At 51.6% G+C, this 25912-nt stretch overlaps 1 protein-coding gene across 1 annotated transcript in view; it reads left to right on the forward strand.

Moving 5' to 3' along the window:
• Nucleotides 1–25912, forward strand: part of TCERG1L (transcription elongation regulator 1 like) — a gene marked incomplete at both ends in the record, with an annotated part of 100635 nt that overhangs the window by 59262 nt on the left and 15461 nt on the right. Inside the window, 5 exons of the mRNA XM_082486561.1 lie at nt 694–819; nt 10964–11058; nt 14329–14417; nt 19442–19596; nt 24976–25045. Of these exons, the coding sequence (XP_082342687.1) occupies nt 694–819; nt 10964–11058; nt 14329–14417; nt 19442–19596; nt 24976–25045 (535 nt within the window). The remainder of the gene's footprint in view (nt 1–693; nt 820–10963; nt 11059–14328; nt 14418–19441; nt 19597–24975; nt 25046–25912) is intronic.

Below are 25912 nucleotides of genomic sequence, written 5' to 3' on the forward strand. Positions count from 1 at the left end.
TCTGAAATGAGATGATGTGGTTTGGGTCTTCCAGTTTCTGAAAAATGGTTTCGTGTCTAAATGTACAGCTAATGGGAAACCGGTGCTCAAGGTGTGACCTCAAATTCGGCAGCAGCCACGAGTTCTCAAGGATGAAGTGGCCTGGTTAATTAGCATAGTTTTAGCAGCAGACGTGGATTGCTGCTTTACCATGAATGACGTATATGAGCAATTCAGTGATTTTCTGTTTTGTGGATTGTCTCAGCAGACCGTGATTGCCTCGGATAAAGCTGCTCTTTTAAATTATTGGCAAAATAATTTCCCATGGATGGAGTGGGACACAGAGTTTGTGATGGAGTAACGGTAGAAACCGGAGATGTGTTATTTAGTCTTAAATAAGAAAACCGATCTTGCTGTAATCTGTTCTAAAAGCATTAATGTATCCTTGCAAATTCTTATTTTGAGGGCCACATTTTTATTACTTTAAAATTTCCACTGACGCATATTTGCTGAGAATCGGTGGACATCATGGCCAGAGTAGACCAGTAATTCAACTAAAAAATCAAAGCCTGTTGGTTTAGGGTAGAGAGAAATGTTTAGCAGGAGATTAAAAGAGCATTCTGTGAAATACGGCCAGAAACAAAAGTGAGTTTTTTAAGGGCATTTTTGTTTACTGGGGAAAAAAAAAATGGTTTCCTTATGGTTTGAATGCAGGTTGTGCCTCCAGAGTGGATTCTCACGTGGGTCCTTTGATGCCGACGCAAGTCACCCGCGTAACTGCTGTGTCTGCACCGGCGGTGACCTTCATGGCGACCGACTTGATGGATCAGACGTTAACAGGTGTGTTTATGTTTCTATCTGCCCATTCTGTTGCTGGAGCATATGTTGTCTATTTGCGTACTTCCAACCAAGCCACGCTTTCCACGCTGCCTTAAAAAAATCAGCTCAAATTTTATGCCGTTTGCTTTCACTCGGTGCCAGCGCCTTCGGAGTGCCTCAGCTCCCGTTACTCGGTCGGGCCGTTGGCAGCAGCGTTGCATTTGATGGCACAAAAGGCAAGTTCCCGACGCGTCCCTGGGCTTTGCGTTTCCCGTGCCAGCGGTATTCCCGAGCAGCGCAGTGATAATGCCCTTATCTTTTGGATAGTCGCTCCGTGAAGCGTTGTTGGCTGGAGCCTCCGAGGATGCGTTGTGCTGCACTGTGCGATAAAGCTGCTTCATTCACTGCCGCGTAAATGGGGCCGCGTTGCTCTGAGCGGAGGGGCAGCGCCCTTCCCGAAGGCCGGAGGAAGTCTTGCGGCTTTGGTTAGATTCACATGGACCCATTGCAAATCACGATCGAAAAGCCATCAGATTTTGCATGGAAATTGGGAGCTTCTTTCCGAATAAGGTGAAATCCCTCATATGGGGTTGTGACGTTGGGAGCCCTGTTAATGGAGGGGGGGATGGTGCGGTGGGGCCGGGGGAGGCTGTTCCATGGCGAGGGCGGCCAGCCCTCGCCGGCCGTGTGGCACCGCGGCTCCTGAACACACCTTCCCAGCCGCGTTCCGTGGGAAAACCCGGCATTTATTGGGAGTTACAAGGTGTCGGCTCAGGCGTGATTTATCTGCTCCGTCACACCTAGGGAAGAGCACGGTTGTGGAGGTGTTGAAGGGTCCGCAATGGATGGACCTGTGCTGTGGGTGTTCACGTACACATTTGGTATAGAAGCTCTCACTCGTCCAGCTGAGCCGGTTCCTTCGTGGGTACCTCAAGCTCACGGCTAAGATAAAAGTTTCATAACATGCTTCGTGGTCAGCTGCGCTGGGGAAATCCATAAGTGGAGCTGGAGGCTCCCTTTGAGGCCGCTCTGCCCACGGCCGTACCTGTCTCGAATGAGATCCTCGGATTGAATTTACGCTGCCGAGTATCCCAGCTCTGTCTGGAAATGGCTGAAAATTTTATGACACGGACACCTTAAAACTGAAGGAAAGTTCACACACATCTCTTTTGACATGCGGCAGTTTAAAGTTTCTTGTCAGGTTTGGTTTGCTTTTGGTAAACACCCACTGCCTTTATCCTCTGTGCCGTTCCGGCGCTTGAAGCCCTGCACACTCCTCCTTGAGGCTGCCAAGAACTGTATTGACTGGCTCGTCAGAAGCAAGTGAGATGGAGGAAATATTAAAACTGTTCAAAGAGTGCAGGGACAGAAGATGAAGATTTGTGCGAGGGCCGTGCTGATCTGCGGCTTCTTGCTTGTTGAAAACCGAAATCGTAGTTTCTAATACATTTCACATCAAATATATTTCATAATCATCTTCTTGGCAGATTTGAAAACGCAAACCCTCCTGATTTTATCCATTGTGCTGAATAAGGGTTTAACCATATAAAGCCTTTTGATGACTAGATGACTTTTGAGGAAGGCCAGCATGACGTTTGGTCACCAGGTTGCCCAAATCAAAGGGCTGCACTGTGGAGGGGCCGTCACTGTGGGAGAGCAAGCGTTACGTTTTCATATGCATGCAAGTAATGTAAATAAGAGGAACATTGTGTATTTGTTTCCAGCTTTCTCTGGAAAATACAAAATACCTTCTTCTTCCTCCTTTTGTCATCTTTGATTTGCTGCCAACTACATTGAAGAGAAAAACGGTATACTCAAGTATAGTATGGATTTTTCTTTAATGTTTTTGAGGAGATCGCATTCTTCTCTATAGGTTGCTGCAAACTCTCGTTATCTCCAGTGGAAAAACAATCAAAGTAGGAATCATAATTAAGAGCAAATAACAGTAATAAAGGTGTTTTCACAAATCAGCCTCAAAGAGCTACAGAAAAGCGAACCTGCCCTTTAGGAAGCCGTCGGAAACTCTGGGAGCCTGACCGAGTCCTGCGGTGACCTGTCCCCGAGTCAGCGGGCGGTGGGGCCGGGGCTGAGCTCCCGGTGGCTCCACCGGACCCGGTGCTGGGACCTTCCCGTACCTGGGGGCAAAGTCAAGCGAGCCAGCCTCCTCCGAGTCACCAGCGTGGGCCGGATGGACAGTCAGGGGGCAGAGATGGTGTCAGAAGATACCGTCCTCCGAGTTTGTGGGGTTTTTTTGTTAGTTTGTTTGTTGGTTTTGTTGGGTTTTTAAAGCTCTGGACCTTGAAAAATGTATTCATGGAGTGTCTCCAGCCTTGGAGCACCGAAACGGAGGTAGTTGTTTCTAAGAGAGGACTAGGGTGGACAACTGGAATACCAACCCGCTCAGCCACGAGCGGCAGTATTAAGCAACATACAGATTTTCCATGGCATTACAGCCATGCTTTTGTTTTGCAGTATAGATAAGCCTCTCTTTGGCGTGGTTTCTAAGGAGGCAACTGTTCAGCAAGGCTTGCCAGGGCTGGATTTTGCTCGTGACAACACCAAATCCCTCTTTCTCTGAAGCAAAATGAATACAATTTTCTCAATTTCTGGAGCAGAATGAGTAAACTTTGCAACGGTCCTGTCTTCCAGTACACATTTATTTCTGCGTTGGAAGCTGGAGAAGTCCAGTCTCAAGTACAAATATGACTTTTTTGCATTACAGTCGGTACAAGAGAGGCGGAGCTGTAACTACCGCCCTCCCAGAGCTCTGCATGATTTTATGGGTATTCACAGCTCAGATCGTTAAGTGCCTTGAAGACGAGGGCTGAGATCTTGATATTTAAAGTGAATCACAAGTAAAGAGCAGAGGAAGGAACGTCAGCAAGACTCAGCGAAGGTCTCTGACTCGGAGCCCGGCTTTGCCTGGGCTGGCTGGCAGGGCTGCGGAAGCAGCGGGAGAGGCTGAGAACTGGTACAGAGGCTTAAACGAGGGGGAAATGCAGAACCAGGTAGAAACACCCCGCGATGGGCGTGCGGCCGCCTCGTGCTCAGGGAGGGAGGACGCAAAGGAATGGGGACCCTGTGCTGTGCCTGGTGGTGGTGGGAGCTGGTGCTGCTGTGTGGGATGCGATGCTCGTAGCGATGCTCGTAGCGATGCTTGTTGTGATGCTCATAGCCGATGCTTGTTGTGATGCTCATAGCCGATGCTCATCATGATGCTCGTAGCGATGCTTGTTGTGATGCTTACAGTAGTGCTCATAGCGGCGCTTGTCGTGATACTCGTAGCGGCGCTTGTCGTGATACTCGTAGCGGCGCTTGTCGTGATACTCGTAGCGGCGCTCGTCGTGATACTCGTAGCGGTGCTCGTCGTGATACTCGTAGCGGTGCTCGTCGTGAAACTCGTAGCGGTGCTCGTAGCGGTGCTCGTTGCGGTGCTCGTCGCGGTGCTCATCGTGATACTCGTCGCGGTGCTCGTCGCAGTGCTCGTCGTGATACTCGTCGTGGTGCTCGTAGCGGTGCTCGTCGCGGTGCTCGTCGTGATACTCGTCGCGGTGCTCGTCGCGGTGCTCGTCGTGATACTTGTAGCGGTGCTCGTTGTGATGCTTGTCGTGATGCTCACAGCCGATGCTCGTAGCGGTGCTCGTCGTGATGCTCGTAACCGATGCTCATCATGATGCTCCTAGTGATGCTCCTGCCTGCGCAGCTCCGTGGGAAACGAATGCATGGAGGCGGTGTGGGAGGTGGGGATGGTACGCTGCCCGCCCTGCACGGTGTCCGAGGGAGTGTGCTGGTAGGGGTTTTCCTTCGGCTTTTCCTTCTTTAACAAAGAAACTGTTTTCAGGGTAGTGGCAAACAGCATCTCTGGGGCGGTGCTGGCTGTGTGCCTGCAGAGGCCAGCCGTGAAATGCGTTTGTCCTTGAACTCTGCAGCAGGCGTATAGCCCACGGTACGGTACAGTGGACAAAGAATTTGTCCGTGTTATTCTACTGTTCCCATTACCAATCTCCAGAAAAATAGAGGGATGAGTAGGAAGAGATGGCTACAGAAGGAGAAAAGCACTGCTCAAGGAGACTTGTTCTAAGAGGGGAGACAGCGTTTGGCAGAGCACGGCAAAACTGGTGAAAGCAGAAAATAGACACAAGTTAAAGGGTGAAACACAGTGTGTGGGCAGGAGCGGGAGCAGGATGTGATTCCCCGAAGCGGTGATGATGGGCTGCAGGTGGGAGCAGGGCACGGGCCTGGCTCTCGTAGCCGGCACTGAAATCCCACACGTGGCTCAAGCCAGAACCAACAGAGGAGGACCTGTGGGTCCGTCAGATATGGGATTTAGGCTAATCCCAAACCCAAAAGCAATAAGGTTGTGGGGAGAGACGGAACTGAGCTGCAGAGGTGCTGGTGGGATAATAAAAAACCTGAGTGTTTAGATGGGTGCACTTGAAGTAAATCCAATTCTCTGAAACATTTAGAATGAAAATTTTAAACTTCCTTTGAGATTAACGGAGGTTTGGCCTCTAAATATGTTTGCAAAACAATTTTTTTTTTCTCTCTTCTCCATAGCTGCTTCTGGAATGAACCCCTCTCCCTTCTTCCCTTTTCCCTTTTCTCTCTTCCCCTTCCTCTCCCTCTCTAATTCTGCTTTTAATAAGATGTTTATGATCATACACCTACGTCCTCTGTGATATACCCGAGATAGTTTTGCTACTTCACCTTTACTTTCCGTAGTGTGAATTATTCATGCGTCTCTGCCTGCCGTGGAGCCTGAGAGAAGTCTCTTTAATCAGATATCTTTATCCTCCCGTCTCCAGCGCATCCTTCGGCCGCGTAACGGCAAGTGCGGGAACACATCGTTAGTAATTACGCCGCTAAGGTTAGGGGCGAAAAAAGCTGCATGATTATGTTGGAAATATGTGGTGGCTTAATTGTCAGACTGCAGTTTATTTATGCGCTTAAGTTAAAGACGGGGGGGGGGGGGGAAGGTTGATTAACGAGAAAAAAAGTGAACCTGAGCAAAGATGCGCTCCGGCTGCCAGTGGAGGGTAAGCACGTGCCTCGCTGGCTGTCCTTCCCCCGCGTGTGCCGGGGAGAGGATATCTCTCACGGTGGGAGAAGTCCTGACAGAGGTGTGCTCGGTACCCTCCTCGGGCAGGCGAGTGGGTCAGCGCCTCGGCCGCGCCGCCCTCCTCCCGCCCCTGGGCCGGCGGCTCCGGCGCGGCGCGGCATCCCTCCTCGGCACAGCCCGGGCAGCACGCCGGGCCCCGAGCTCCGCGGGGACGCCGGAGCTCCAGGGCCGAAGCACGGGCTCGAACTGGTTTTCTTTTGACGTTATTCTTAGGGAAAATGGTCACAATGTTCAACCAGAGATATAAAAATAAATGACTCCTGACGTGCACAGTGACTTTCAGGGCTTTCTTTTTTTTTTTTTATTTTATTTTTTTTTATTTCCATCTTATTTTATTATGTGCTGATCCTCCAAAATTTTGTGGAAGTATATTTATTGTGTGAGTGCCTAATGAACTGTGCGCTGCAGAAGTTCACCTACACGTGCTGCACCGGTGATGCTCCGTTTCGGGCAAAAGCTGCAGCACCCGAGTCCCTCTCTGGGGCTTCGGCGCTGCTGTGAGGGACCTCACAGCCTTGGGCCTTGGCAGCACGGAGTGTCGCCACGCCGAAGACGTGTAAGGTTCAAAGGGGAGTGGGACTGGCTGCCCCTGCACGAGAGCCTCCCGGCTGGGTCCCCACCGGCGCCCCCGTGCACAGAACCACAATCACAGCATCTCCCAGATTGGAAAAGCCCTGTAAGATCACCCGGTACAATCATTACCCCAACACTGCCAACCCACCACCAACCCACGTCCCTGAGCACTGTATCTACACGACCCCTAAGTCCCTCCAGGGACAGGGACTCCACCACTGCCCCGGCTCACGCGTCCCAGTGCCTGATGACCCTTTCAGTAAAGAAATTCTTCCCAATATCCAATCTAAACTCCCCCCGGCGCAACTTGAAGCCATTTCCTCTTGTTCTATCCCCTATTACTTGACAGAACTCCCACCTCTCTGCACCCCCCTGTCAGAGAGTTGTACGGAGTTGTGCGCCGCACTTTGAGCCACCCCTCAGTTACTGAAGAGCAGGGGAAGGGCAGCCGCGGGAGAGGCGATTGCACCGTAGGTCGTACGTCTCAAAGCGGAGCTCCCGGAGCTGCGCGAGCAGTTCAGGCTCTCGCTCCGATTTCGTTTCCTCAGTATCAACTGTAGGAAACTGTGTAGTGGTGTTGGGGGATATGGTGTAGGGGAGAACTTTGCAGAGTGGGGTGGATGGTTGGACTCGATGATCCCAGGGGTCTCTTCCAACCTGGACAATTCTGATTCTATTCTATGATTCTATGAAACTCCTCTGCCCAATTTCACTTTTGCAACAGTTTTTTCAAATCTGTCAATTGACATTCATGCGTTTGTAGTAATGCTCGTAATGATTCATTAAAAGTTGACCTCAGCTAGGTAAATGCCTTTTCGTGTTCCTCGTGCTTGTGTGCATATGCGTATACGTGAGTGAAAGATCTTGGCTACTTCTTAAACCAACGTGGTAATGAAGACTATAAAAGAATCAAACTACTACTACTACTACTAAAAAGCTTTTTTTCTGGGATTAGAGAAATAGTTAAAAAGAGAAAGAAGCGGAGCTGGAAGAAGGGTTGATGTGCTTTCCCTGTTAAGAGAAAAAATAAACGCAGGGTGCGTTAAGCATTGTTTCCCAAGCGCGCTGCTCCACGTCCAGCTGCTCCGGGTTCGAGTGACAGGACCCGAACAGCAATTTGGTTGTGGCTGTTTCGTCAGCAGCTAATTGGCCTTCCAGAGTTGTTGCTTCAGGGATTCGAGTTACAGCCGACAGGACAAGAGGAAATGGCAAGTTGTGCCAGGGGAGGTTTAGGTTAGACATTAGGAAAAACTTCTACATGGAAAGGGTTCTCAAAGACTGGACGAGGGAAGGGGTGGAATCGCCATCCCTGGGTGTGTTTAAAAGCCGTCTAGATGTGGTGCTCAGGGACATGGGTTAGAAGTGGGCCCGGGAGAGTTAGACAGCGGTTGGAACTGGTGATCTTAAAGGTCTTTTCCAGCCATAACGGCTCTATGATTCTGTGATTATTTCATGGCAAGAGCAGAAGAGTCGAGAGCTGGAAATGCTGAGACCTGCGGTGCCACTCAGCAGCGGTGCGCTCAAAGGCTCCCAGCACATGGTTGGCCGGGGTGCCCTCGGCCCAGCGCCAGCTGTGCGCCCGCAGAACATGGCCAGCGCCAGATGTTCACCCACAGAACATGTCCAGCACCAGCTGTGTACGTACAGAATGTGACCAGCGCCAGATGTGTGCCCACAGAACGTGGCCAGCACCAGCTGTGTATCTGCAGAACGTGGCCAGCGCCAGATGTGCGCCCGCAGAACGTGGCCAGCGCCAGATGTGCGCCCGCAGAACGTGGCCAGCGCCAGCTGTGCACCTGCAAAAGCCGACCCAAAGCCGGGCTGTTCCGGCTGCCTTTAAACTGCTGCAAAATCAAAAAGGAACATTTGCTGCAGAGGGGATGTCTCAAGGTTCCTTTCGTCCTCTCTGGACGTATTTCCAGGAGGCACGCTAACATTTTGGGTTCAAAGCCTCTTCAGCAAGGAGGGAGGCTGTGCGGGCGCCTTGTGCCTGCCGTGCCGCGCAGGGCTGGCTCGTAGCACGCCGTGGGAGCCGAGAACGAGCCACCACGGCTATCCCAGGGGAACAGCAGCGGGAGAGACGGAGTGGTGGCAAAGCACAGGGCAAAGAAACTACACGTCATCTTTCTTCTGCCGTGTTTCAGAGCTGGAGAACATATTGGCAAAGTGTAATTTCAGCCAGGTGCCCAATTTGTGCCTCCAGACCCCCGAGAGCGGTGCCTGCGAGAAGCATCCCGCTCCTCGGCTGTGCTCTCGCCGTGTCGCCGTTCCTCTCGCGGGGCTCTATGGTGGTGGGTGCCGCCGTTTGCCGGCGCCAGCGGCCGCCTCCCGCCTCTCCGGGCGCTGGTGGGCGGCACTGCCGCTGGCGGGGCCGGTCCCCGCGGGGTCCCGCGTTGTCCCTCCGCTGTCCCCGGCCCTCCCAAACACTCTGCTGGCATTCCTGTCACCTCTCCAGCGGGCAGCGGTGGGCTGAAGCTGCGTCTGACTTTATTGCACTCGAAGACCAATGCGCCTGGTAATGCTTTGATTCCCCGTTAACAGACGTCTCGTGAAGAACGATAAATTTGGAGACCTTTTTGATATGTATTAGCTGCTCCCTACTCCGAGCTCCTTTAGTATGGAAATTAATTGATATGGTTTGTAAATCTTCCTTTTCACTACCCATAAAAATTGAGTAAGTTGTCTTCTGAGGAAAATGACATATATTTAAATTTTTATTATTGTGCTGTATCCCACGGCGAAGCAGAGTGAAATGGCGGAGACTCCAGCCTGTTCCTCGGTGTAGCTCCTGTTGCGCGTGTGCCCATTCTGTGGTCTGAGTAATTTTAAAATCAATTAGATGGTATTTTGACGTGTGGATCTGCTATATGATACGCAGTCCTAGAAAAGCAGTGCTTGCAAATAGTTTCTTGAAGTGACTATACCAAAGTCGCTTTAGTCTCTTTGGCAGACAGAAGGCGCTCCGTACGTCCTGAGATGGAGAAGGGGTGAGGTATGTCACGGCTCGTGCTCGTTATGGCGCTCCTGATCCGGATAGTACCGGCCCGTGTTTGCAGTGTATGGCTGCGCTGGAGCTCCCCGGGGAGCCCGTGGTGGCCATGCGCAGAGCTGGGGTGGCGGGTGGGGGGCTCCCCGCAGAGCTGGGGGTGTGCAGAGCTGTGCACGGGGACGGAACCCCACAGTCCCCACTCCTGAGAGGTTTGAGCCTCCTCTGGCAGTTTTATCACTGTGCTGGAGCTCTTCAGGCACATATGCACAAGAGTCATAGAAGGGTGGAGGTTGGAAGGGACCTTGAAGATCATCTCGTTCCACCCCCCTGGGCAGGGCCACCTCCCCCCAGCCCAGGTCGCTCCCAGCCCCGTCCAACCCGGCCTTGAACCCCTCCAGGGATGGGGCAGCCACAGCTCCTCGGGGCACCCTGCGCCGGGGGCTCACCGCCCCCACAGCCAAGAATTCCTCCTGAACATCTCATCTAAATCTCCCCTCTTCCAGTTTAAAACCATTACCCCAATCAGTGCTTGGTTATGATTATGTATTGCTCGTGGAGTTTTTACCATGAGGGAGTTGAAACATCACCACTGTTTGTTGTTTAACTGTGTGTAAAATTTTGCAGGCTCTAAGGCAGAAGTGCCGGGGCCGTATGTGCGCGAGGCGCTGCTGTCCCCGCTCTGCTCCCGCGGCTGGGGGGGGGAAGAAGCAGTGGGAGGGGGCTGCCTGCGCCGGCCCCCGCACCGCTTCTCCTACAAGGAGTATACGTACCTCGTCCTGCCGGCGGGATGGGCCAGGGGACGAGGGGGAACCTGCTCAAACCCCCATAGATGTGTGGAGGGACAAGATGATGAATAAAGAGAACCAAAAAGGAAAAAAAAAGAGTGTCTTTTTTAGTTTCTTACTGTCAAAACTACTTTTCACTCGTTGTTAGGTCTGTACCTCGTAGCTGCTGCCTTTTTGCCTTTCCTCACTGTCCCTTGTGGCCTCTCTGTTCCCAAAAGGTACAGATTTTGTAGCCAGTGGAAAGACTTTAGTGCTCAGCGTTGCGGGATGGGGACAGCTGAGTGTGTTCTTACAACTGCGTCCAGTGGAAATGCAGTGAAGGGCTCCGGGGGGTTCCTGCGGAGGTTGACCCCGAGCAGCGCGGTGTCTCCGGGCTGCGGGGGGCGGCCGTGCCCCCGGGGAGGTGCGCATGGCCCATGGGACAAAGGGTTTTGTTCAGGGAAGGCAGGACAAAAAGCTCAGTGCAGTAAAAGCCTCGCGGTAAAGTACGTGAATACGTCCCGTTAAAGTCCGGCGTGATGCTTAGGGAGGTGGTATGGTCCTCCGCACACGCGTAGCCGTGTAAATAAAGGAGCGAGGGCGGAGGAGGAGGTGAGGAGATTTGGAGCCACAGGCAGTGGTTTGGTTTTTTCTTTGCAAGTTTTGGATTGTTGGGAATGTATTTGCTGCACATTAAAAAGAAATCCTTTCCCCTCCCAGATGACGGCAAAGAACCGAGTAGATCCCCCTGCGCACCGACCTTCATTTTACACACGGAGAGGAAGAGTACCCCCGTGGAGAGCGATGGCGATAAGGTCTGCACTGGCGTTTCTTCTTTTAAAAACCTCTTTAAGCTGTTGAACTGTACAAATCGCAGTCAGGATAAAGGACCGTCCCGTGACTGGAGCCCTGCTGGTGATAGGGAATCGTTCCCTATGGTCGATTTTATAGAGTTATCTATTTATAATTTATCTCGGTGCTTCGTAGGAGCCCTGCGCTGTGGCGTGGGTGTCAGCGGGATGCTCGCGGCTGGCTTTCTCCCCACGCTGGAGGAGAAGCGAGTCTATGGGGGGTGTGTGTGTGTGTGTGCAAATGTGGAGGTGTGACACCGCCCGGGACAACAATTCGTGTCCTGAGAAGCCGAAGTGCAGGAAGAGGGTGTCCGGGATTCTCTGTGCCTGGCTGCGGCGGCAGGGAGCCGCGGGGCTGGGGCGGCCCCCGCGCAGGGCAGGGTGCCCTCGCCGGCCGTCCTGCTGCTCATCTCGGCGTCAGCCCCACCTCCAGGCAGGAGGGTTTTTCCCGGCCCCCACCTTTTTGGTGTTGCTCATTTAAAACGCCGCGCACTTCTGCAGCCCTCCTTTACAGGTGATTGCACAGCCCTCAAATAACACTGTCGGGTGAACATAAACAGAGAGCAAATATTATGTGCAACTTACAGATGGATAACACTGTATGTGTGTGACTTCATTAGCTCTTTACACAAAAGCCTGGATTATTGTATGGAAGAAAAGAACCTGAGTCATACTCCCAGCTTCTGTGAGATAGATGGAAATACGGCCTTTCTGCACAGCTCACGCGGACTTCATGCAAAAGGCTACAGCTAAATGAGGGGAACCTTTATCCGAGCGCGGGGGTGTGGGAGAACATCGCAGGCTCCCAAAGCAGCAGCGTGGAAGACGCTGGAAGGCGCCCGGGAGCGGGGGTGGTCTCTTCCCCCGCGCTCCTGCTCCCTCCGCTCAGGCTTTTTGCAGCCGGAGCTGTGTCCTGCGGGAGGAGGGGGACCGAGCTGCTGGGCCGTTCGTTTCCGTTCGGCACCTTCTTGTCGCGCTGCGTCTTTGGGCTCTGTGCCGGAAACCTCCCCTGCCCACCGGGCGCCGTGGTGTTCCCACACGTGCAGCTGCGCCGGTGCTCGGACACGTTCCTTAGGGCTTTAAGTTGTAAGATGCTTTCAAGGTGAAGACCTCTGGACATACGCTTTATTATTTTTTAATTAAGTACGTGCCTCTCCTGTTTTGATACCGCACTGAGCTGGATCGCTGCCTTCCCCCCCCCCCCCCCTCGCAGAGCAGTTCGTGAGCCACTGCAGTAAACAGCCGTTCTTCAGCCGGTGAAACGCTGCCCGCGCTTGTCGGCTGTGCCCTACGCCCCCCCTGCGGTGGCCGGTGCTCCGTCCGCACGGCCGGCCTCGTGCAGAGCGGCCCAACCCTGCCGCAGCGGGGTTCGGTGGGGGCAGCAGTGCGGCCAGGTCCCCTCTGTCGGGGGGGTACTGCTGGCTGAAGCCGCAGGATCATGGAGTCATGGAGTGGTCGGGGTTGGATAGGACCTTTAAAGGTCATCTAGTCCAACCCCTGCCCTGGGCAGAAACATCTTCAACTACATCGGGTTGCTCAGAGCCCCGTCCGACCTGGCCTTGACCACCTCCAGGGATGGGGCATCTCCCACCTTCTGGGCAACCTGCGCCAGGGGCTCACCGCCCTCAGCGTAAAACATTTCTTCCTTGTATTTAGTCTAAATCTCCGCTCTTTTAGTTTAAAGCCATTGCCTCTTGTTCTGTGGCCCTGCTAAAAAGTTTGTCCCCAGCTCTCCTGGAGCCCCTTTAGGCACTGGAAGGGGCTCTGAGGTCTCCCCGGAGCCTTCTCTTCTCCAGGCTGACCCCCCCCACCTCTCCCAGCCTGTCCTCCCAGCAGAGGGGCTCCAGCCCTCCCAGCATCTCCGGGGCCTCCTCTGGCCCCACTCCAACAGCTCCGTGTCCTTCTGCTGTGGGGACCCCCCGAGCTGGAGGCAGCACTGGGGGGGGTCTCCCCAGAGCAGAGCAGAGCGCAGCAGAGGGGCACAATCCCCCCCTCGCCCCGCTGGCCACGCTGCGGGGGATGCAGCCCGGGGTGCCGGGGGCTCGCTGGGCTGTGACCACCCATGTCCAGCTTTTCATCCACAGGTACCCCCAAGTCCTTCTCCTCAGTGCTGCTCTCAGTCCCTCCATCCCCAGCCTGGGTTGATACCGGGGGTTGCCCTGAACCAGGCGTGGGACCTTGCACTTGGCCTTGCTGAACTGCATGAGGTTCACACAGGCCCACTTCTCAAGCTTGTCCAGGTCCCTCTGGGTGGCATCCCTTCCCTCCAGCGTGTCAACCGTACCACTCAGCTTGGTGTCATCTGCAAACTTGCTGAGAGTGCACTCCATCCCACTGTCTGTGTCATTGAAGAAGATATTGAACAGTACTGCTGCCTGTACGGACCACTGAGGGCCACCACTTGTCACTGATCTCCATCTGGACATTGAGCCGTTGACCACTACCCTTGGATGTGACCATCCAAGCGATTCCTCATCCACCGGACTGTTAGTCCACCCATCGAATCCATACCTCTCCAAAGGCCTTACAGAAGCCCAGATGGACAACATCCATAGCTCTCCCCTTGTCCACTGATGCAGTCGCTCCATCAAAGCCAGGGACGGTCGCTCTTGCTGTTGTTATTATGTCTTTCTGTAGTACCCGAAAGACTGCGCAGAAGCCAGTAGCCGGGGGGGGCAGCGAGGGCTCTGGGCTCTGCGGGGCAGTGTCTGCTCCCCGGGCTCTCTCCGCTGCTCCTCCTGTGCTCGTGCAAGCGATGCCCTTCGGTGCTCCGCTGCCACGTGTGCCACCCCTCTCCTGGCCATCTCAACACCGCTCCCATCCATGCGCTGCCGCTTTGTGCACGGCCCCGGGGGCGGGCGGCGGTGGGAGCACCCTCCTGCCCGCTCCTGCCCCTCGTTAGGGTGGGCATCACTCCCCGTCCTCCGCTTCTGGCGCGGCGGCTCTCCTCGTTGCAGCAGCGCCCAGAGTTACGCCCGCTGTCCCCAGTGAGCTGTTGGCCTGGACGAAAGCCCATCTGCTGGTTAGTCATTTGTATCGCTGTAAGTGGGGCGACGTTTTTATTATTTCCCGTTTATCTGGGCTATTCTCAAGGTAGCTGGTTGTTCATAAAGCTGCTCGTGGAATGACGGCAATAAGGGTAATCCACTGCACGTTAAAGTGAGTGATTTGTATAACAATAACAGTCTTCTGCATCGGCTTTATTTGTTGACTAATCTCTATCTGTCTTTCAAGGGTCATTCTTTTAAACTAGTAAATGAGGATGACAGCACATCCAACGGCAACAAGCCCGTGGCATCCACTCCAGTGCCAGGATCTCCATGGTAAGCAGATGCGATCGGACCCGCTAGAAGCCGTCCATCGATGCCGTTTCCTTTGCCAGACACGCGCGAGGGGTCGGGCACGCGGGGAAGACGCGCTGCCCTGGGTGCTACGTAGCAACGCCGGGTTCTGCTGGAGCTTTTCCTCATTAACCGTGTACATAAGGAAACGCGGGGAGGGAGCCACACGGGCGGCGTGAGCCAGCTCCCGGGCAGCTGCGCGGTGAGGGCGGTGTGCGGCGGAGCCGCGGCTCAGCCGGGGACCAGCGCCGGCAGGAGGCAACCGATGGTTCGTCTGTGCGGTCCTGCGGGCGTGCGGCCGCGTGCCGGCTGGGAGCGGAGCGGTGGCCGGCCGTGCTCCTCGGGCAGCTCAGCTTGGGTGGCGCTTGGGTGGGTGGGAGAGGAAAGGTTCCTAAGAAATGTTGTTGCTTTTTAGGGCCAGGTTCTCTTTCTCTCCTGGTTATTTCCTTGGCAGTGGGTGACTCTCACTGACTTGCAAGAATGGGGTTGATTTCAGTGGAAACAGGTTGTGTCTCATGAGCCAGGTTTCCTGACCACATTCCCACTCAGATAACCACATGTTGGGTAACTAAAGCTCTTGTGTCATTTTTAAATAGATAAAACCTTTATTCGCTTTCTGGCCTGAATGGCTGTCTAGAAGCACTTTTTACCCCCCTTACCTATATGCATTGGTACGCTGGATGAAATAATGAGGTTATCCTCAGTGGCTGACACCTCTGGGATCTTTGGCTCAGGCACTGCACGTGGACATCAGCCGTTACTTGTTATTATCGTATTGTGCCGTTTTGCAAACCAGTGCAGTAAGCGCAGTCTGGTGTCCTGCTTAGTCTTCAACATCATAAATATGTGATTTGCATCAATCGTTTCTCCTCTGGACAGTTGCTGCTCTGTGGCGTAGCACAGAGGAACCGTTGGAGTCCAGTGGTGTCATGGGCAGGTTATGGTTTCATCCCTTCCAAGACAGGGGCCATAGCCCATGGTACCCACAGAGCCATCTCACCGCACCCCCTCTTCTCCGGCAGTGGCCGCTGAGCGGTGGATGGGCAGCCAGTGCCTCCCCCAAAGTGCACCACTCGCATCCAAACGGGTGATATTGCACTCTCTAGGGAGAAACCCCACATTTCTGGGTTTCCAGAGGGCTGTGTAGTGACCCAGTGAGCGCTCCGGGTGCGAAAAAAGGCATAAAAACCTGCTCCTTGGGACCGGAGGGAGGGGGCATAGCCCTCGCGCTGGCAGTTGTCCTGTGTTCTGAGGTGGCGATATCTCGTCCGCCCCGTGGCTCGTGGTGGAACGTGGCTGTAGGGTGCTTCAATGACAATTTACAATTTTTTTTGATAGGTTGAAAGTAGATATGCAACACAAATTCTGAACTTACTTCAACCACTCCCCACCCGTAGGTTGGCTCCCTGCTTCTGTGGGGCCCGCGGCTGGTGGGGCATCACCAGGCCCCGGGCAGGAGTAGCGAGAGCCTCATTTTTAATGGCAGAAAAAAATTCAGGAATCCAAGTTACCAAACTTTACCTATCTTATGAAATAATAAAAAAAAAACCCCAACACTAATATCATCATCTTGTGCCCTTGCTCATTCTCAAATTGCAATTTTCTAAAGGGAAATATGAACATAACAATATCAGCATTTCCAGTTTATGCTCTGTGACTGAAACAAAATACCACGCGGCCCCTGCGGATAATTGAAACCGTTATTACACCAAAGAGGAACAGGTGACATGTTACATGGGGAAAGGGATGTTAATTTTAAATTAAATGTCAGATTATATTAGTCATGCAAAAGTGAAGAGGTGTCACAAGGGACCCCAGGGTTTGTAACCTGGGGTGGTGGCACGCGAGACCTGGGGATACTCAGTGATTACCGAGCACCATCAGGACCCGTGTGCGCAGCCAGAGGAGCCGTGAGCGCAGCAGCGCACGGGCAGAGGAGAACACACGTCTCCAAACCCACTGGTTCGAATCAAATAGTGACTTCGACAGTCCCGCGTGCACGTGGTACCATGGCACATCCCAAACAAGATGCCGATTGCAAGTTTACCGTCATTGGCAACTAGTTCCCCGAGCGGTTCAAATCCTCCAGTGTACAAACCCAGGTCCTGCACTTGGCCCCAATAACCCCGTGCAGCGCTACAGGCCTGGGGAGGTGTGGGTGGAAAGCTGCCGGGCAGGAAGAGACCTGGGGGTTCTCATTGACACGTGGCTGAACATGAGCCGGCAGTGGGCCCAGGTGGCCCAGAAAGCCAACGGCATCCTGGCTTGTATTAGAAATAGCGTGGCCAGCAGAAGTAGGGAGGTGATTGTGCCCCTGTACTCAGCACTGGTGAGGCCACACCTCGAGTATGGTGTCCAGTTTTGGGCACCTCAATACAAGAGAGATATGGAGGTGTTGGAGCGAGTGCAGAGGAGGGCAACGAAGCTGGTGAAGGGCCTCGCAGACAAACCATCTGAAGAGCGGCTGAAGGAGCTGGGACTGCTTAGTTTGAGGAGGAGGAGGCTGAGGGGAGACCTCATCACTCTCTACAACTATTTGAAAGGACACTGTAGAGAGGTTGGTGCTGGTCTCTTCTCACAGGTAATTAATGACAGAACAAGAGGGAATGGCTTCAGGCTCCACCAGGGTAGATTTAGACTGAGCATTAGGAAAGAATTTTTCACAGAAAGAGTGGTGGGGCATTGGAATAGACTGCCCAGGGAGGTGGTTGAGTCCCCATCCCTGGATGTGTTTAAGAGACGTTTGGATGTGGTGTTGGGGGATGTGGTGTAGGGGAGAACTTTGTAGAGTAGGGTAGATGGTTGGACTCTATGATCCCAGGGGTCTCTTCCAACATGGACAATTCTATGATTCTATGATTCTAAACTTGCTGAGGAAGGAAATTAGAGTGAGGGGCATTTCGGAGCTGCATTTCCTCCCAGGCAGGGTTGGACCATAATTCGAATATTTATAAAAGGATAACCGTAACCCAGTTATATTAATCAGCCGCATCTGTCCTCTTCAGCTAAATCCCAAGATGTTTCCCCTTCCTTCTTGGATGACTGTGGCATTTCTGGGAGCGTGGAGCCTTGGTGTGAGACGTTCCCGTGAAGTGCCCCTTGGTGCGTCCTGCCGAGGGGGCTCGGGGCTGGTGGGTCGGTGTTTTGGGGAGAACAGAGGTTCCTGTAGCTCCAAGGTACAAAGTGAGGAGTGGTAATTAGATTCCACCTAATCACTGTGGAGCAGAGGATTAGAGCATCTGTCTCGTGAGGCTCTTTTGTGATCCAAAACATACTAAAAACCCCAGAATGTTATTAAAATATTTGTCACGTCCGTGTCACTGAATTCGGGATGCCAAAACTTCCGTGGGCTGTAAGTGTGACTGAAGTCCGCAGCCGGGTTCGTACAACCAGTGTTGTGCTCCTGTTCGCTGGGAGAACGTGTAACTCCACAGAACGTAATTGTGGTGGTGTTGGGGCTCAGTAACCCCCTCACGCCGAGCTGCTCCCGGCGCCCTGCCGCTCCCCCACCGCCTCTCACCCACGTTATCTGTTTTTCATTACGTGTTTGGGCAAGATCGATGGCGGTGTCTTACCAGTGGTGCACGGAGTATGTTGGATTATCTTATTACAGTACTCTGCAGTGATGGAGCATTTTTCCTATTTGCAGTATTTACTCAGACCAGATTTTTTTTTTTAAACCAGTTTTGTTCCCTGCTTTTAATAAGAGTTAAGCCTCAGACCTTCTAACGATAAAATTTGTCCCTTCCAGGTATTTATGTTTCAGAGAGACCAACATTTTCCTATTATAAATGTGTGTGTGTGTGTGAGGAAGTCCGAGTGTGTGTATGACGTTTCTTAGTTTTCTTTAGGATTCAGAAAGTGTGGCCTTGAGATTGATATTCTGTTTGTTTATTTACGTATAGATTTAGTGAAGTACAACTTGAGGTTTTTGAATGTCCATTAAGGATGGTGCAATACTTATTTTAATATTATTTTAGCTGATTTTAAATGAATGTCAGGACAAAAAGCTGACCCGCTGTCACGCATACTGTAGCTGACCGAGTCAAGGAACTGCCGTTTGGACAGCAGCACTTGGTCGCGTTTTTCTAACTTGAAACAGAGCCCATAAAAATCAACCTAAACCTTTGTGGCAGACTTCTGCGGGGGCTGGTTGTGCCTGTCTGGCACAGGGGGTGGGGGCAGCCCGTGGGGATGCCACGGAGGTGCCACGGTGATGCTGCAGTGATGCCACGGTGATGCCATGGGGATGCCATGGGGTTGGCATGCGGTTGCCGTGGGGATGCCACAGGGATGCCATGGGGTTGCCACGGGGTTACCATGAGGGTGCCATGGGGATGCCATGGGGTTGCCACGGGGTTACCGTGAGGATGTCCTGGTGATTCCATGGGGTTGCCATGGGGATGCCGTGGTAGTGCCATGAAGATGCCATGGGGTTGCCACAGGGTTACCACGGGAATGCCATGGGGATGCCAAAGGGATGCCATGGGGTTTCCACAGGGATGTCATGGGGATGCTACGGGCATGCCTGTGTTACACCTCCTGTGACCAGTGCAGCCCGATAAGGCTCCCACGGCCGCCCTCCAGGCGCAGGCACAGCCCCGGCCCGTGGGCATTGCAGGGACGGCTGCGCAGCCCCGCTGCCGAGGCTTCTGCCGCTTGCTGCTCTCAGCCACGGCGTGAGAACATGGAATGTATTTTCCTGGGGCTTCTCTTCCTGTGAGCACCACGGCGTTCCTCCACACCTTGTTTTTTTTTTCCCCTGCCTTGATAGAATGTTTCACCTACTGCTTTTTTGGGGGGTGTTTGGACCATTTCTATGACATTTTATGGATGAGGAGAGAGTTGCTGTCCCCGAGGTGAGCGGCGTGGGCGGCGGGGCCCGGGGCAGGCCGGCGGTCTCACCCGCCTGCTGCAAACGGAGAGGCAATGAGCCGGCGGTGGGTTAATTTCTTGTTCGTGGGCGTATCTGACATTATCTAAGCATAGTTTATCACTTGGAATAGGTGTGTAGTCTGGACTGGAGATGACCGGGTCTTCTTCTTCAACCCTACAATGCAGCTGTCCGTCTGGGAGAAGCCGGTGGACCTGAAGCACCGCGGCGACATAAACCGGATCATCGAGGATCCTCCTCACAAGCGCAAGCTGGAAGCTGCAGCAAGTAACTAAAACCCTGTGATTATTTGCCTCTATTTAAACTCAAATGTCAAATGAAACTTGGTGACTAAATACGCTCAGTGAAAGTTTGATAACCGTAATTAGGGTGGTTTTCCTTTTGAGATTTCATATATAGTATTGCGTTAAAATTGGTGTTTATTGCAAACCCCTTATTTTCACTGATGTGCTGAGCTGGGGGATGGAACGTTCTCGTTATTGGCAGTGAAGAAGCAGGTGGCTTCTTATACGAGATGAATCTTTGATGTATAAAATACATCTCGGAAGGTACTGTCTTTATGTTTTATTACACTTATTTCCAGGATGTACATTAGGAGTGCATTGCCAATGCATTATTCAGCTGTTACACAAAAGCAGATACTCCGTAGCTAATGATTATCCAGCCAAGTTGTAGAGGGGTGAGAAAATCCCAGTAGTAAACCTCTAATGAGCGCTAAAAGGTTTGGTGGAGAAGTGGGTGCTTCCATCTAAACGTGACTCTGCCCCGCACCTTCCAAACTCTGTGGATTCCTGAAGGGCAGAGTGTGGCCAAAGAACAACGTGCCGATTGGCAGTACCCCGTCTTCGGTGGCTCCAAGTACAGCTGAAGGAACGTCCCTTGGCATGGCGTGTCAGTCGCCCGAGGTGTTCACCGTCTGCTCCTCCCAAGACGGCCAGGTCGCCGAGGCAGTTTTCCCATCCCGTGCTCCTCACCGGGCTCTCTTTTTTTCCTGCTTTCCATACTTTCATTGTTCAGTCCAGATTTCGTCCGTGATGGTGACCAGTCCAGGAGCAGCCCGGCGTGCCAGCCTCTGCTTCCCCGTGCAGTCGTGGCTCTGCAGTCAGTTCCACCACACTTCTCTCCAAAGATTATGTTTCACCGGTTTTTGTGGACTCCCCGTTACTGGGAGCTGCTCCGTGCCGCGACAGTGCTCCTTTTATTTCCTGACGCTGTACATTGGCTCTCACGTGGGAGCGGTGGCAGCGAGACCGGCCGGTCCCGGGAGGACTCACGGCGTACGGCGGGCGTACGAAACGCTGCTTCTCTTGATGAGCTGCTCCTAATTCTTGAATATTCCGCTCTGCGGCAGTTCAGTGGAGAGCCTCCGTCAGCCGATGGCTGTTCTTTAGTGGTGAGGTCTAGAAAAACGGAGGGGGAAAAAAATGAGACTTTGGTCATTCTTTTAAAGTGTGGTATTTTATCACGACGCGTAGCACTGCCGGTCTCGCGAGGCGAGGAGCTGCCTTTTACGCTCCGGCCCCCAGGGCTGCGGCGCACGCACAGCTCCCAGGTCACCGCTGCGAAAGGGCTGCGAGTGCGCGTTTGTGGACGTGAAACGCTGTGTCTGCAGGTAGATAAAAGTGAGAGATAATCAGGATTTACGTTATCAGTATTAGCAGAATTTTACCCGAAAAGAGCTACAAAGAATGGTTTTCTAGTAGTGTAGTCCTTGTCAACACACAATGTCATTTCATTTTTCAATATAAATTTCAATCGCCGGGTGCTTGTATGCAGATCATCTTTGATATGGTTTGAATAACGCGAGCTGTGTATCTAAAAATTCCAAAGCATTTCTGCTGAAGTTCATTCTTCGGGAGAAAAATACAGCATATGTTTTTTATTACAGGACATAGTGAATGATCAATTAATTACTGACAAGGGGCAATGATGGCCAAAGTCATTGCTCATGGTCTGTAACTAATTAACAAGAAGAGCCTAAAGTCATTGTTGATATGTTTCACTTCAAAAATCTATTTTTTGCTGCGTGTTCCATCCTTTTTATTTATTTAATAGCTATACGTACCACCAAGATTTGATTCACCAGTTTCTTTATGACCACGGCTTTCGTTGTTGCTGATAGTCTTAATCTTCCTTGCTATAATTGGGACTTGCGGTTGCTCAGTATTTGAGACAGTCGGGTTATAATTAGTATATATTAGCTGCCGAGGTGAAAGGAATTATTTGTTACCATTTCTCTTAGCTTATAATCTCGAGTAAATAAATAACACAAATGAGCTGTGTGTTTGCAACAATGGTTGCCAAATTTATTTAGCTTAGTTGCTGCTGCTGAGCTTTAATTAGAATTTTTAAATCAGAGGCATGAAAAAAGTTGGCAAGCGTAGTTATTCATGGGGTGCTGTGGGTTATCTGCGCATCGCTCCGCTGAAAGATCAAGTGCATTTATAATTTAGGCGTAAATGAAAAATTACTCATTTATCAATTACTCCGCCTCCACAAAGTATTAGTTCTTAGGGAGATTTATGAGGGTGTCACGGCTGTTTTCTAACGGGCTCCCATCGGGCCGTCCCCTGGAATGGTTACTCCTCTGTCTCCGTGCGGTCACAGACGGACCAGAACATCCCGATTTCCCCTCAGATATGCCTTGAAATGGTTCTGTCTCATTGCGGCGGAGAAAGGCATTTTTCTCTCTTCCCATTCCTCCGCCTGCTCCGAGGGGTTGTCTGGGTGTTTGGGCTGAGGGCGGTATTTTTTTCAGCTGATTAAAAGAAAACCGAGATTCTGACGAGAGAAAATGACGTGCTGCTTCACAGCTGGTGCGATCCCTATTCAAAACCAGTTATGATGTAGTTTGCTCTGTTCCCACAAATACTTCGGGCCGGAGAGCGTTCAGGCAGAAACGCCGAGCGCGGTCCCAGGAGGGCCGGGGGAGCCCCGGGGCTCCCGTGCTGCCCGGGGGGTGGCAGCGCCCCTTCCAGCCTGCTGCCGGTGGCCCGGGGCCTGACACCGCGTCACCTCACCTGGTCAACGCCCGTATTTCCTCTTCCTTCTGGAAAGCGAAGCGGAATTCGCGACCTGGCCGGGCTTAGCTGAATGGTTTAATTAATCAGCACTGAGCTCGGTAGACCGTCGGACCGGGGCAGTGCTCCGCTTCACGGTTTCATGGAAAGATTATTGTCAAGTAATATTCTTCCTCCAAGCTTTAAATCAGTGGTTACGTTTTGCGCTCGGCTGCCTCGCTTCCCTTTCGCAGTGGGTCTGTGATCGTACCGGCGGTCCGGCGGCGCGGTGTGATTCGGTGGGTCCCTGGGTGAGACGGAGATACCACTGGCCGTGTCTCACGGAGTTCTCCGTTGCACTGAAATTTTAAGGGAAGATGCTGCCTCTAACCTTGGCCCGTTTATCCGAGACACTATACCCAGAGCAGGCAGTCGTGCAGGCGAAGGGAGAGGGATTTGGTGTCCTCGGTGAGCAACGAGGTGTTGCCCGACCCTGAGGTGTGTCGGGCACCGGCGGGTGGAAGCGAACTCTTGAAATCAGGTGTCTTGTGTCAGAGTTCTTTTACCTGAAAGCTATGTGGTCATTAAAGGTTATAAGTGCCCAGCTCGCGTATTTTTCACAGCAAAATTTAAGAATTACGTATCCTCTTTAGAAATCTGTGAAAGGTCTTGTCGTGAGATGACTTCAAATTTGAGTTCACCATCGAGTAGCTGGAGAACTGCACGTGCCCGTCTGCCGTCCCCGGTGAGTTCGCTCCATCCCCTGGGGACGCCGATGGGAAAGGGTCCCCGCCTGGGCCGGACTCGCCACCATGTGCTCGCTTGGCTAAAGGAACATCCCATCGTTGGGATGCGTCATGTCGGAGCGTGGCACGGCGCGGGTCCTTCAGCCGGCTCTGGAGGGGGACACCGCAGGAGCTGCCCCCGGGCACGGCTTTTCCTTCTCGTTAGTAGTGGTGAGGTTCGGTAGGAACAGGGTGGTGCTTCCCCACTCACCCTAAACTTCAGCTCTCCTGGAAGACACCATCCCGTACCCCGTCACTCCATATTATTGCCTGCAGCATTCATTAAAGTTAACGTCACCGCTGCCTCCGCAGGGCCTTCAACTCCTGATTAATACCTTTGTAATATCTGTTGAATTACGTTCCACCTTCTGAGTTTACAGGTTGTTTTTCCTATTTCTTTACATTTTCAATTGGGTATCCCCAAGAAGAATTTACCAGGAAGAGGTAATAGTTTCAGTGAATTTATGTGTACTCGAAACACGATTGAATTCAGTTATGCGTTCACAATGCTGGTATAGCGGCAGGAACGTTGAGATCAAACTCCTCATTTCGGAATGCCATTCATTGCTCCATATTATCGTTTTAAGTTGGAGTCAGTGAGGTGTCGGTCCGCACCTGCCCTGCGTTCCCTCCCCAGGGGCCTCTGTCCCCGCGCCGCAGCCTCACGGCGGCTCTTCGCTTTTCGGTCTTCCTTTTGCAGCGACTTAGTGCATGCCGCGGCCACGCACTGAACGTGAATAAAAGGTAACATTTGCTGAAAGCACGCTAATAAATGTGTGATTTCCCTGAAACAGGGAAACAAAAGGAGATAAGAATGAGATTCTTAAATTGGAACTAGAAATAAACGGCCAAATTTCTGTTAGCTTGAGCGGCACAAAGATTGGACCCCTTTCCTAGCAGACGTCTTGGAGTTCCATCTGATTCCAGTGAGATCAGATCTCACCATATCAAGTTATTCAAACCTTTTATCTCCATAACCTAAGTTCAATTTTACATTTATTTTTAATGTGTTTTTTTTCATAGTTTCCTAAATAGCAAGACACATCTTCATTGCCAATCCAATATAGAAAGGCTGAGGTTTGGTGCTTCGGATGTTCCCGAGCTCACCACGTACAGTTTGAATTTTACATTTCTCAGCTAATTCATGGTGAGCTACGGAAGAGCCCCCGCACAAACTGGATGGACGTGACTTCTGGTGGTCTGTCCGTTTGAATTTTGATGAAAACTGCAGTTTGTATACGTCAAAAAAAAATTAATAATAATTTCCGGTAGATACCTGTTCCATACGCTTCACATCTGTTATGAGTGACCGTGCAACCTCAGCGTCCTCCAAGGGCGAGTGTCTCCAGACCCAACCAGGAGTGTGACGGTGCAGCGTCAGGAGGGAGGGGGTGGTTGGTATCTCCGCAGCTTTGCTGTACTGCCCATTGAACTTGTGGAAAAGCAGCGTTCTAGTTTAAGGAGGGAGGCTCCGGAGCCCCTTAGCACCGTGGAATCCTTCAGGCTGCCAGCACTGAAATAACTTTGCAGAGTTGCCTTTGCAGTTGCGTTTTTAAGGGAAGGGGGGAGGGAGGATCGGGTGAAACGTTAACAAGATTTAAAACAATCGTGTCACAGATGAACAATGAGTATTTTTTCAGCACGAAAACGGTCGGGTTTATTGCTGTCACTTTCATTTGGATGAAGGCAATTCTGAGGTTCTGATGAAATATGTGTTATTTATAAAATGCTCCGTGGAGATGGAGACTGAACAATAGTGAAAACCTGAGCAGCGGCCAAAGACAAGAAATGAAAGGTTAATTTGAGGAATTTGTATTCCCATTTATCTAGTTCAAATCTAATAACTATTTCTTTCTTTTTAGCAGATAAATGTGTTAGTTCTTGTCCAGAGGATGAAAACGATGATCTTAGCATCAAAACTAAGAGAAATAAGTAAGTTCTAAAGTTTCCTTATCTATACGTAATGTTGGGAAGCGAACGTCTCGTACAAATAAGTGCAAAGAAAAACGCAGTTCTTTTCTTCTCTGTGGATAACTCCGCCCATAAGTTACGAGAGTCATTCTTAAGGTATCCAGTCTTCATCAAACACCGGGATTCTCTATGATCTCTGTTTCCCATTTTTGCCTGGGTAACTCTCACGTAGTTCGAAATGGTTAAAAAAAGACTGTAAGAATATGTAGCTATTTCAAAGACGTTGGATAAAAGCTTTGTCTTCACTGAAGGGAAGCAGATTTTTGTCACTGGTGTCAGGGTTTCCCGGCTACCGGCTCAGAAATACCCGGAGGTATTTCTCTTACGATGCTATTTCTGTTACGGTGCTTTTATTTGACCTTTATTACCATGTGTGTTTCAAATTCTCATGAAGTAACAGGCAAAAACCAATGTGCCAAATAAGCAACTCCCTCACCCTTTGCCAAAAAAAAAAGCAAGAAAATGAAGTAAACGCTTCAGGTTTAAGAAGTACCTTAGAGACGTTTCATTCTATTCAACCTCTGGCCGGTAACTGCGTATGGCATTAGCTGTTGGTGCGGGCTGGCTAGGATTGAGGTACTGGTTTGGGCCATTAAAAAGCTAAATCTGCGCAGTAAATCTGCATAGATCGTGTGTTATATTGCGGGGGGGCATTTGACCAGTAAGCGCAACAATGTTCTATATTTTTCAGGTAAATATATTGAAGATAATTATACTCTGTCCCACATTGCTGTTCTGATCCTACTACATTGGGTGGTTCTTTTGACCTCGTTAAGGGTTTCTGTGGATTTGTTTTATTACGAAGAGAAAGTCGGATACTCCAAGTTG

Source organism: Vanellus vanellus (assembly GCF_965231255.1).
Source record: "Vanellus vanellus genome assembly, chromosome: 7".
In the NCBI taxonomy this organism is placed as follows: domain Eukaryota; kingdom Metazoa; phylum Chordata; class Aves; order Charadriiformes; family Charadriidae; genus Vanellus; species Vanellus vanellus.